Source organism: Leucopleurus acutus (genome assembly GCF_964270905.1).
Source record: "Leucopleurus acutus genome assembly, chromosome: 1".
Classification (NCBI taxonomy): Eukaryota; Metazoa; Chordata; class Mammalia; order Artiodactyla; family Delphinidae; genus Leucopleurus; species Leucopleurus acutus.
The window spans coordinates 195697592-195708685 of NC_139142.1; the positions used below are offsets into that span (position 1 = coordinate 195697592).

General features: G+C 42.5%; 1 protein-coding gene across 2 annotated transcripts in view; it reads left to right on the top strand.

Moving 5' to 3' along the window:
• Window positions 1-5469, top strand: part of PRPF18 (pre-mRNA processing factor 18) — a 51671-nt gene extending 46202 nt beyond the window's left edge. Inside the window, exon 11 of one of the 2 annotated variants that reach the window (XM_082854848.1) lies at window positions 4476-5469. In XM_082854848.1, coding sequence (XP_082710974.1) covers window positions 4476-4556 — 81 coding nt within the window. In that variant the 3' untranslated portion in view covers window positions 4557-5469. The remainder of the gene's footprint in view (window positions 1-4475) is intronic. The other variant, XM_082854849.1, reaches the window with a different exon arrangement.
• The last annotated feature ends 5625 nt before the right edge of the window (window positions 5470-11094 follow it).

Here is an 11094-nt window from a genome sequence, read left to right on the forward strand (position 1 = left end):
GCGCAGCGAGCGGCAACAGCGCCAGCAGAACGAGGAGCACAGCAGGCTCCCGGGCTTCCTTCGCACTTGCCGGCGAAAGTCTTCCTTCGTGGAGACCAGCTGAAGGATAACCTCCCTCCACACTCCCACTCCTTAAATAGCATAATATGGACAGTCTTTGAACACACAAAGGACTTGACGTGAAATGTTTGAAAATCATGTTTCTCTGATGTTGAATCTCTTAGATTATAGCTCACTTCATAGAAGTAATTTATATTTGTGTTATCTGCTTACTATGGGACCAAAGAGATTTGGCAGGCTTTTTACCTCATTGTTTTGTTTGTTTTTGGTGATTTTACTTAGCTTAAGTGTTGTTTGAATATGAAGGTAATTACAGAGTAAGAGTTCTAGATCTTTGGTGATGTTTTCGCTACCTGTTAACATTAGTATGTATTTTGAGGGGGTTTACCCTTCCTGCTCGGACTTCTAGATGCACTTTTCTGTTACTAGATTGTATAATTCCAGCAACATACTCTGCTTTTCCTACTGGGTCATGAAACTTTCTTTTTTTAAGAGCACATGATATTTCATTGTATCATTTTTAGGAAAGAAAATGAATTTGGAGGGAATACTAGTTAAGTACCAGGTAGTGTGCTATATATTTTTTCATATCTAATATAGACCTGAACATAGTCAACCTTTGGCCTCTGATGGCATTTCATTGTTCTTACTGTGTTAGGAACTGGGTCGTTTCAGTTTTTGTGAATGCAAGGTGAGAAACGTTAAAGTAATTTGTGCCAAAAATTGCTTTGGAGATCATTAAAATTAAGTGCTGCTGTTATTGATTGTCGTTTTAAATAACTTATCAATATTGCTATAGATGTCTAGATTCCAGTAAGACATCTGACTAAGTGTCTCCTTGTAAACAAGGACATTTGTAGGCTGGTAGATAAAAGAGTAAATAGGATTCAATGCTAGTTGTAAAACTTGCAGAATTGTTCTGGAGAGATCTATAGTGGCACATCGCAGGTTTCTGCCCTTGTCCCTGGCCTGTTTGTGAACTTGGATAATGACTTAGCGGCATGTTTGCTTGCTGGTGGATGAGAAAGCTAAGAAGAAAAACTGAAAATAAAATGCCCACTAAAGATTTTAAAAGATCACAGACTGAAGGATGAGTTGAAAGGGACTGATTGAATCTTTCTTAATTGTGACAGTTCTTATCATCAGTTAAAAATATCACTATGAAGTTATAGACTGGATGAGAACTGGCCAAATTGTAGACGAGATAGAAAGCACCTGAAATTTGTGACATCATGGGAATTTGTATATTGCATTTGTCTATAAAGAACCGAAGGCCATGGTAACAGATGTCAAAGGTACAGAACGAAGGCGGTGTAGTAGTACTAAGACTACATTCTGCAGAACTGGCCAGGTCGTGCTTGTGCTATTTTTTATGATTATAGTACAATTTTTTTATTGTGTAATATTTGGTACGTAAAAAAGAACACATGTGATATGTAAGTTATGAAGCAAAGAATAAGATAAATGTGTAAAGGCCTTAATCCCAGCTTAAGAACTAGAACTTTCTGAAGATCATAGAATCTGTATTTTCCTCCTGTACCCCAGAAGTAACCATTATCCACAATTTGTCATTTCCTTTTTCAAAAATAATTCCACCATGTTATGTGTGTATTTCGTAGCAATATGTTATTTTTAAGTTGTTTTTGAGTTGTATTAAAATGGTATAATAGTAGAAGAACCAATATTGTTAAAATGACCATACTACCCAAGGCAATCTACAGATTCAATGCAATCCCTATCAAACTACCAATGGCATTTTTCACGGAACTAGAACAACTAATTTTAAAATCTGTATGGAAACACACAAGACCCCAAATGGCCAGAACGATCTTGAGAAAGAACAGAGCTGGAGGAATTATGCTCCCTGACTTTCATCAGAACATTATGATACTGGCACAAAAACAGACACATAGATCAATGGAACAGGATAGAAAACCCAGAAATAAACCCATGGCTTATGGTCAATTAATTGAGGACAAAGGAAGCAAGAATATACAGTGCAGAAAAGACAGTCTCTTCAATAAGTGGTGCTGGGAAAACTGAACAGCTACCATGTGAAAGAATGAAATTAGAACATTCTCTAACACCATATACAAGACTTAAATTCAAAATGGATTAAAGACCTAAGTGTAAGACCAAATACTGTAAAACTCCTAGTGGAAAACAGGCAAAACACTCTGACATAAATTGAAGCAATATTTTTTGAATCTGTCTTAGAGTAATGGAAACAAAACAAAAATAAACAAATGGGATCTAATTAAACTTATAAGCTTTTGTAGAGTAAAGGAAACCATTGTCAAAACTAAAAGACAACCTACTGAATGAGAGAGAATATTTGCAAATGACATGACTAATAAAGGATTCATACCCAATGTATATAAACAGCCCATTACAGCTCGACAAATAGCCCACTTAAAAAATGGGCAGGGCTTCCCTGGTGGTGCAGTGGTTGAGAGTCCGCCTGCCGATGCAGGGGACACGGGTTCGTGCCCTGGTCCGGGAAGATCCCACATGCCGCGGAGCGGCTAGGCCCGTGAGCCATGGCCGCTGAGCCTGCACGTCTGGAGCCTGTGCTCCACAACGGGAGAGGCCACAACAGTGAGAGGCCTGCATACCGCAAAAAAAAAAAAAAAAAAAAAAGGGCAGAAGAACTGAATTGGCATTTTTCCAAAGAGGAAATGCAGATGGCCAACAGGCACATGAAAATATGCTCAATGTGGCTAATCATCAGGGAAATGCAAATCAAAACAACAATGAGATACCACCTCACACCTGTCAGAATGGCCATCATTAAAAAGTCTACAGATAACATGCTGGCAGGGATGAGGAGAAAAGGGAACTGTTGTACACTGTTGGTGGGAATGTGAATTGGTGCAGCCTCTGTGGAGAGCATTAAGGAGGTGTCTTAAAAAACTAAATATAGAACTACCATATGACCCCGCAATTCTACTCCTGAGTGTATATCCAGAAAAACCCCAAAACACTAATTTAAAAAGATACATGTACCCTAATGATCATAGCAGAACTACTTACAGTAGCCAAGACATGGAAACAGCCTAAGTGTCCATCAATAGACGAATGGATAGAAGAGGTGGTCCATATACACAGTGGAGTACTGCTCAGCCATGAAGAGTGAAACTTTGCCCTTTGCAGCCGCAGGGACAGACTTTGTGGGCGTTATGCCCAAGTGAATCAAGTCAGCGAGAGACAGTGACGTCACTGACATGTGAAGTCTAAAAGATGCAGCAGACTAGTGAACATAACGAAAAGAAGCAGACTCACAGACACAGGGAACAAACCAGTGGTTACCAGTTGGGAGGCGGGGGGAGAAAGGTAATACAGGGGAGGGGGAGGTACAAACTGTTGGGTGTAAGACAGGCTCAGGGATGTACTGTACAATACGGGGAAGACAGCCAATATTTTGTAATAACTGTAAATGGAAAGTAACCTGTAAAAATTATATATAATAAAAAAAAGTTTTAAATGGTGTAATACTGTATATAGCATTTTGCCACTTGCTTTTTTTTTTTTTGGCTGCGTTGGGTCTTCATTGCTGCACGTGGGCTTTCTCTAGTTGCTGCGAGCGGGGGCAGCTCTCCGTTGGCCGTGTGCGGGCTTCTCACTGCGGTGGCTTCTCTTGTTGCAGAGCACAGGCTCTAGGTGCACGGGCTTCAGTAGTTGTGGCTCGTGGGCTCTAGAGCGCAGGTTCAGTAGTTGTGGTGCATGGGCTTAGTTGCTACGCGGCGTGTGGGATCTTCCTGGACCAGGGCTTGAACCCGTGTCCCCTGCATTGACAGGCGGATTCTTAACCACTGTGCCACCAGGGAAGCCCCTTGCCACTTGCTTTTTACATTTAACGTTGTAAGATTCATGTATATCCATTGTTCTCAACCAGAGTTTCTCATCTGGACCGTAGAACACAGAAGATGATTTGAGTGCCCATTTTCTCATTTCCCCAAGGATGGGACACATGTAGCACCCTTTTAGGGTACATCGGAGAGGAGCTGTCTCATTACATATAATGGATGCTTTAGGCTAGCCAGCAGGGCTTAATTCTCTATTGGAACCTGGTGGAGAAAGGCTAAATTGTAGCTCTAGGTAATTCTTTTTTACTGATGTAGTATGTTCCATTTGTGAGCATACTAAAGCTTATTCACATATTCTCCTATGATGGACATTTGGGTTGTTTCTGGTACTTTTGATGTTATTGTTTTTGTGAACAAGCTATGACCATCTTGTACCTTTCTCAGAGTGCACACGATTAAATCTTTCTCTCAGTGTACGTCTGAGTGGTGTTGCAGGGGACTGCTGCATTTTAGCGGGGACGTTGGTAAGCTGGAGTGAGTACAGAGGAGGGCGATCGAGAATAGTTTAACCATATCATAACCAACCATTATTTATTTTTATTTTCTTAGGGATTGAAGAGGTTAATGACCATTTGCCAGAAGCACTTTCCTACAGATCCATCGAAATGTGTGGAGTACAATGCACTGTGAGATCTGTGTGCGGCCCGTGAATATCACAAGAAACTTAAGGAAGCCTGGCGTGGACTTGCGGAATTGCCAACAGCACGAGGGAGGAAGAAAAAGGAATTTCTGATCTCTGAGTACTGCCTAATGCAACTCTTGGTTTTAAGAACTGTGTTGGCTCTCATGTCCCATCTGACTGCCAAGTGATTTTTGTGTCTTGCTTTTATTTTAAATAGTCGAAAAATTAAGTTCTAAAGACTTTTCCCCATAATTTAAATGTGTAGACAACAGTCACAGGACAGGGTTTAAAATAACTTTTCCTCTCTAGACCTGAAAGTTGCAGTTAGAGGATTAAAAAGGAACATTTGAGGATGGACTTAATTATTTCTGTAAAATATGGTAATTTTCACATTGCCTCTTACGAAGTGTTTATAGAAAAATATTTTTATATTTTTCAACAAAAACATGGAACCATTTAATGAAACTTGATAGTCCTTAAATGTTGCTGAACTTTTGCCATCTTGCAATAGATTTGAATGTAAATATTACTACTGTTACGTGTTATTTTTCTTGCATTTCAAAGCTTGCTTTTATCTTTTAAATTGTGTAAATTTTAGTATTGGTCATCTCTCGGGACAGATACAATTAACAGGAAATAGAAGTTTGGAACACAAAGTTTGGAACACAAAGATTTGAACCAACAGAAGTTCAAATTCAGTAACCCCAGTGCATCAAGGTTCAAGGTGGGGAAATGGATTGTCAAGCCAAGAACGGGGATGTTTTGCTGCCGCTGGTTTTCCTAGAATAGGACTGCCCGTGAGCGTCATCTTCCCGAGACCGGTGGTGGACAGCTGTCCCAGCTCCATCCCGCCCAGCAGAAGAGGAAGTTGCCAGGACTCTTGGCCGCTGCCCGAGACAGTAGGTCCTGGGTCTGATTTTGCACAAACGAGGACTTCTTTTGAATCTTGCACAGTGTCACCCCCAGATAATTGTGGCGAATCACTGCGCTTTAGAGGTTGAGAGGACTCAATGGATAGAGGCAGGGGGGGAAATAGAAAGCTGCCTGAGCAGGTGGATTGGCACTGCCGGCTAGAGGTAGAGTGGGGCTCCAAAGTCAGCACTAACTCACCTCATACTGCAGCTCCCCTCCTGTGCACGTAAGGGTGTGAGTATGTATGTACGACCGTGAGCAAGTCACTTCAGCCCTCTAAGCCTCAGTTTCCTTATCTGCAAAGGTGGTGATACTTGTACGTACCTCATGGCATCACTGTTGTATTTACGTAAAAGAAAACGCTTAGCACGCTGCCTGGCAAGTAAGAGCTCAGTAAACAGCGGTTGTGTCCTTGTTGTTAGAGTGAAGACAAAGTAGCTTTCCCCAAGCTGCCGTCGGGGTCATTGTGGGCTCACGTGACGAGAACAGTGGTGGTGGCAGCAGCGTGCTAGCAGCGTCGGCAGTGCTCGTAGGAGCATCTATTAAGCATTTACTGTGTCCAGGCTCTATAGCTGCTCACACTTTGAGCCAGTTCTGAGTTTAGAAGGATCGAGAATGCGGTGGGGCTGGAGTCAGCTGCGCGGGTGCAGGTGGGCTCACAGTCACTTCTCCTGGCCCTTCTTGGGAAGCCTCGAAGGCCAGTTCTGGCCACTTGTGGGTCTGTGGCTGTGCCTGACTGATCGTGTCCGCTGGTCGTGGGTGCGATGGTGGCTGGGGCCTGCTGTCCTAAATTGAATCAGGGTTCCTTGCCTACTTTAGAAACCGTTTCTTCTTATTAAATTACAACCGAAGAGAGCTTACTAGAGCAAATAAGAGACAGACGCTCGTAAGATAGGACAACAGTCTAGACTTCTCTTATGTAGTCTTGTTGTATAGGACTTGTTTATAAATATTGTTGAACGAACACTCCCCCAAGGTCACTTCTTTTTTAATTCCCAGTCAGCATGGTAGTCAGCTAATTTTGTGTTGTCTTCCCATTTGCTGTTAGTTAATATTCCACCACAAAGAAGAAACTGCGTCATGTGACACCAGTATCTTCTAAAACTGATCAGTGTGGATAGATGGTTGGAAAAAAGAGTTGTACTGTATTCTGCAGTGCTGTGAATGTCGGTCACTCTGGGCTTAGGTTGAAAGACGTAGATCTTGTGGAAAAGTCTTCCGTTTCCCTGAAGTGAAAGATCTTCAGAGGACTGCAGATGTCATGGGGGTGTGTTAAAAAATGACCTCTCGCAGTCTCCAAATCATGAAAATTTTAGTTCACCAGGTGCTGCATATTTCTATTTTTTAGCTATTTCTAAAACAATAAAGGCCTGTCTTTTAAAATCAGTCACAGTCCTGAACTAAGTATATTTTTCCCTTTCTATCTCCCACCTGCTTAGACTCCTTTCCAAAGGAGTCGTGTCTTTCTGGATTCATATTTAGTGAAACACTGGTTTCCCCCCAGAAGTAAATACTGCTTTTCTTAGGAGTGTTCTTGCCAGCTACAAAGACCGAGCAGTATTTTTCAGCACCGCAGCATGGGGCTGCGGCAGTCTGGAGGTCACGGCTGTGATTCTAGCCTTTGGGGAAAACTAGGAAAAGAAGGCTGAGGCCAGAGGCAATTGACACACAGCGGGGAGAGAGAAGGGATGGTCCTGGTCCTGTAGGAAGGAGGAGGAGTCCCGAGAGACCAGAGCAAGGAAGGCAGCTGCCACTAGCAGCAGCATTTAGGGTGCGCTGCGACTCTGAACTCTAAGGAAGAACTTGGAGGAATAGAAAATCGGGTTGGTAGCGGTGTGACTTCTTAACGTTAAGTGTTTCCTTTTGGTGGTCTCCTGACCCAGTCTAGCCCTTTAGATTGTCCCGGGATTTGACACCAGTAAATACTGTAGCAATACAATTGTCTTTTTATATGAAAGAGTGGTAGCTTTGAACTCGGGGGATTCCTATCACTGGCTCCTTTGCAGCCCTGCAATAACCCCCTTTAGTGCTTCTGGACCTAGAAGGGTAGTAGAGCTAAGTGGGGCAGATTCAGTGAAAGGGGAGCTCGGGTTGAGCTGCGGCCGTTTCCTTTGTGCAAATATCTCGAAGAGTGTAACTTGGTGGGTCATGCCTCCCTCCTCCCGCCCTCGTGCGTGGAGCCCCTGGAGCCCCTGGAAGAATGTCTGTCCCATAGAAATTCATGGTATGGAGTCACATTGGGAGGCTTCAGCTGAAAGCACCTTCTCATGGCAGGTGTATATAAGAGTTGCCAGCTGTCAAGAGTCAGGAGCCAGCTCCAGTCCCCGGAGGGTCGCTGTGGGAACACCATCACGGCAACTGGTTTTCATCACACACTCTGCAGTTGGATTGGCTGAGTTTTAACTACGCAGTAGTCCTGGAATGGTTAACAGTAACCTTAAAATCTTTTGAAATTTAAAAATAAGTTCTGGTGGTGTGGACCAGCTGGGGGAATGCAGTGTGGGCGGCGGCAGCTGTGGTGTGAGCCAAGCCCATTCAGGATTCTGGGGCCACGCTCATTTAGAAAAAGTGTTTTTTACATTTACCAGAGCAGTTTATCATGAAAGCATTGGTTATTGTTTTTCCACAAACTCGTACGCAGCTTGTCCAGACTACTCCTTGTGTTGATGGTAATGGTTACTCTGTTTAACTAGGCCACTTCCTTTTGTTTAGTCTGTCCTCTCTGTCCTTAAGCACCAGCTTTGAAATAACGGTCAGCCTTCTCACAGCATTCAAGGTGAACACACTGCTTTGACCACGGACAGCAGCTGAGAAGGTTTGAGCTGCTTCCTGAGCGTCGTTGGTGATGACACATGCAGTCACCGAGCTTCCTGCCACCACAGTCCAGTCACTGGCGTACACGGCTCTGCTTGCCCTCTGCACGCCCAGATTTTACAACTTGCCGAAACCAAGTTGCCTTTGCTCTCCAACTGCCCTTCCCCTGAGGCTTAGGAGACACCATAAACCATGAGTATTGTCGTCGGAGCCTGGTTTCGAGATTCTGCCATCCTGTGAAGTGGGAGGATTAAAGTTGTAGCTTTGAAACGTTTTGACCACAACTCACAGACAACAGTAACAAGTGTGTGGAGACCCAGTATTCCTTGCGTATATGCATATGTAACAGAAGCACTGACCATTACCATGTGCGGTACGTTCTTATGTTTTCTTTTCTGTTGTGTTTCTTATTTAAAAAAAAAACATGCTGGTTGTGACCCTCTCAAGTGGCTCACAGCTCATTAATATGTTGTGACCAGCAGTTTGAAAACCACAGATTAAAAGGAGTTATCAGAGTTATGGAATGAAACGACCTGGTGGATAAATTCAGGGCAACAGGACTCTACTTCTTTTTTATTGTTTTAATACAAAGAGAGAGAACACTTAGCTCTCAAGGTTAATGTGAAATTTAGCAGATGATAAAACCTCAAGTACTTCAAATGTTAAATACTTTTGAAGTAATAATTCTTATTCAAATGGGGAGACTTGGCCATAGAAGAAGCACCAGGACAAGCCTCATACAATCCTTCTGTAAGAAGTTTGGCAGTAAAGATAGGTACAGCCTTGGGCTGGCTGTACTCTGTGTACAGCAAGAATACATAAGATACTGTAAAGTAAGTAAGAGGTTGTTTAAAAGCATGAGTTAAGATTGGGGCAGAGATAGCAGGAGTCAGGTATTATTAATCCGTTACCCGTTGAAGGTTTGTTTAGCCCTTTGAAGATTACTTCCTGAGAGTCAGGGCTAGATTACATTTCCTTTATTGTAAATTTTTTTATTGAAATGTAACATATACAGAAAAGTGCATAAATCAGAAGAGTACCATATCATAACTTTTTTCAAAGTGAACATCTCCCAAAGTAACTAGCATCCAAGTCAGGAAAGATAATGTTATTAATGCCCCAGAAATCTCTTCGTGCCTCATTCTAGTCAGAGCCATGGTCCTGATTTTCATCAGGACATTTTCATCACCCCAAAGAGAAACCTGGTACCCATTAGTAGCCATTCCCTGAATGAGTTAGTTGGCTTGTTTTGTTTTCTTTTTTTTTTGTTCTCTTTTCTTTTTGCAGTACGCGGGCCTGTCACTGTTGTGGCCTCTCCCGTTGCGGAGCACAAGCTCCGGACGTGCAGGCTCAGCGGCCATGGCTCACGGGCCCAGCCGCTCCGCGGCATGTGGGATCTTCCTGGACCGGGCCACAAACCCATGTCCCCTGCATCGGCAGGCGGACTCTCAACCACTGCGCCACCAGGGGAGCCCCTGTTTTCTTTTTGAATTTTATTTTATTTGTTTTTTATACAGCAGGTTCTTATTATCTATTTTATACATATTAGTGTATACATGTCAATCCCAATCTCCCAATTCATCCCACCACCACCACCCCGGCCTGCCCCGCCACTTTCCCCCCTTGGTGTCCATACGTTTGTTCTCTACATCTGTGTCTCAATTTCTGCCCTGCAAACCGGTTCATCTGTACCATTTTTCTAGGTTCCACATATATGCTTTAATATATGATATTTTTTTTTCTCTTTCTGTCTGACTTCACTCTGTATGACAGTCTCTAGGTCCATCCACGTCTCTACAAAGATCAATGGAACAGGATAGAAAGCCCAGAGATAAACCCATGCACCTATGGTCAACTAATCTATGACAAAGGAGGCAAGAATATACAATGGAGAAAAGACAGTCTCTTCAGTAAGTGGTGTTGGGAAAACTGGACAGCTACATGTAAAAGAATGAAATTAGAACATTCCCTAACACCATGCACAAAAATAAACTCAAAATGTATTAGACTGGACACTATAAAACTCCTAGAGGAAAACATAGGAAGAACACTCTTTGACATAAATCACAGCAAGATCTTTTTTGATCCATCTCCTAGAGAAATGGAAATAAAAACAAAAGTAAACAAATGGGACCTAAGGAAACTTAAAAGCTTTTGCACAGCAAAGGAAACCGTAAACAAGACGCAAAGACAACCCTCAGAGTGGGAGAAAATATTTGCAAACGAAGCAACTGACAAAGGATTAATCTCCAAAATATATACAAGCAGCTCATGCAGCTCAATATCAAAAAAACAACCCAAGCAAAAAATGGGCAGAAGATCTAAATAGACATTTCTCCAAAGAAGACATACACATGGCCAAGAAGCACATGAAAAGCTGCTCGACATCACTAATTATTAGAGAAATGCAAATCAAAACTACCATGAGGTATCACCTCACACCAGTTAGAATGGGCATCATCAGAAAATCTACAAACAATGCTGGAGAGGGTGTGGAGAAAAGGGAACCCTCTTGCACTGTTGGTGGGAATGTAAATTGATACAGCCACTATGGAGAACAGTATAGAGGTTCCTTAAAAAACGAAAAATAGAACTACCATATGACCCAGCAATCCCACTCCTGGGCATATACCCAGAGAAAACCATAATTCAGAAAGACACATGCACCTCAGTGTTCACTGTAGCACTATTTACAATAGCCAGGTCATGGAAGCAACCTAAATGCCCATCGACAGACAAATGGAAAAAGAGGATGTGGTACGTAGATACAATAGTTCTTTATATAGTCTGGCTATGAGTCGTATGTTAGATATATGTATT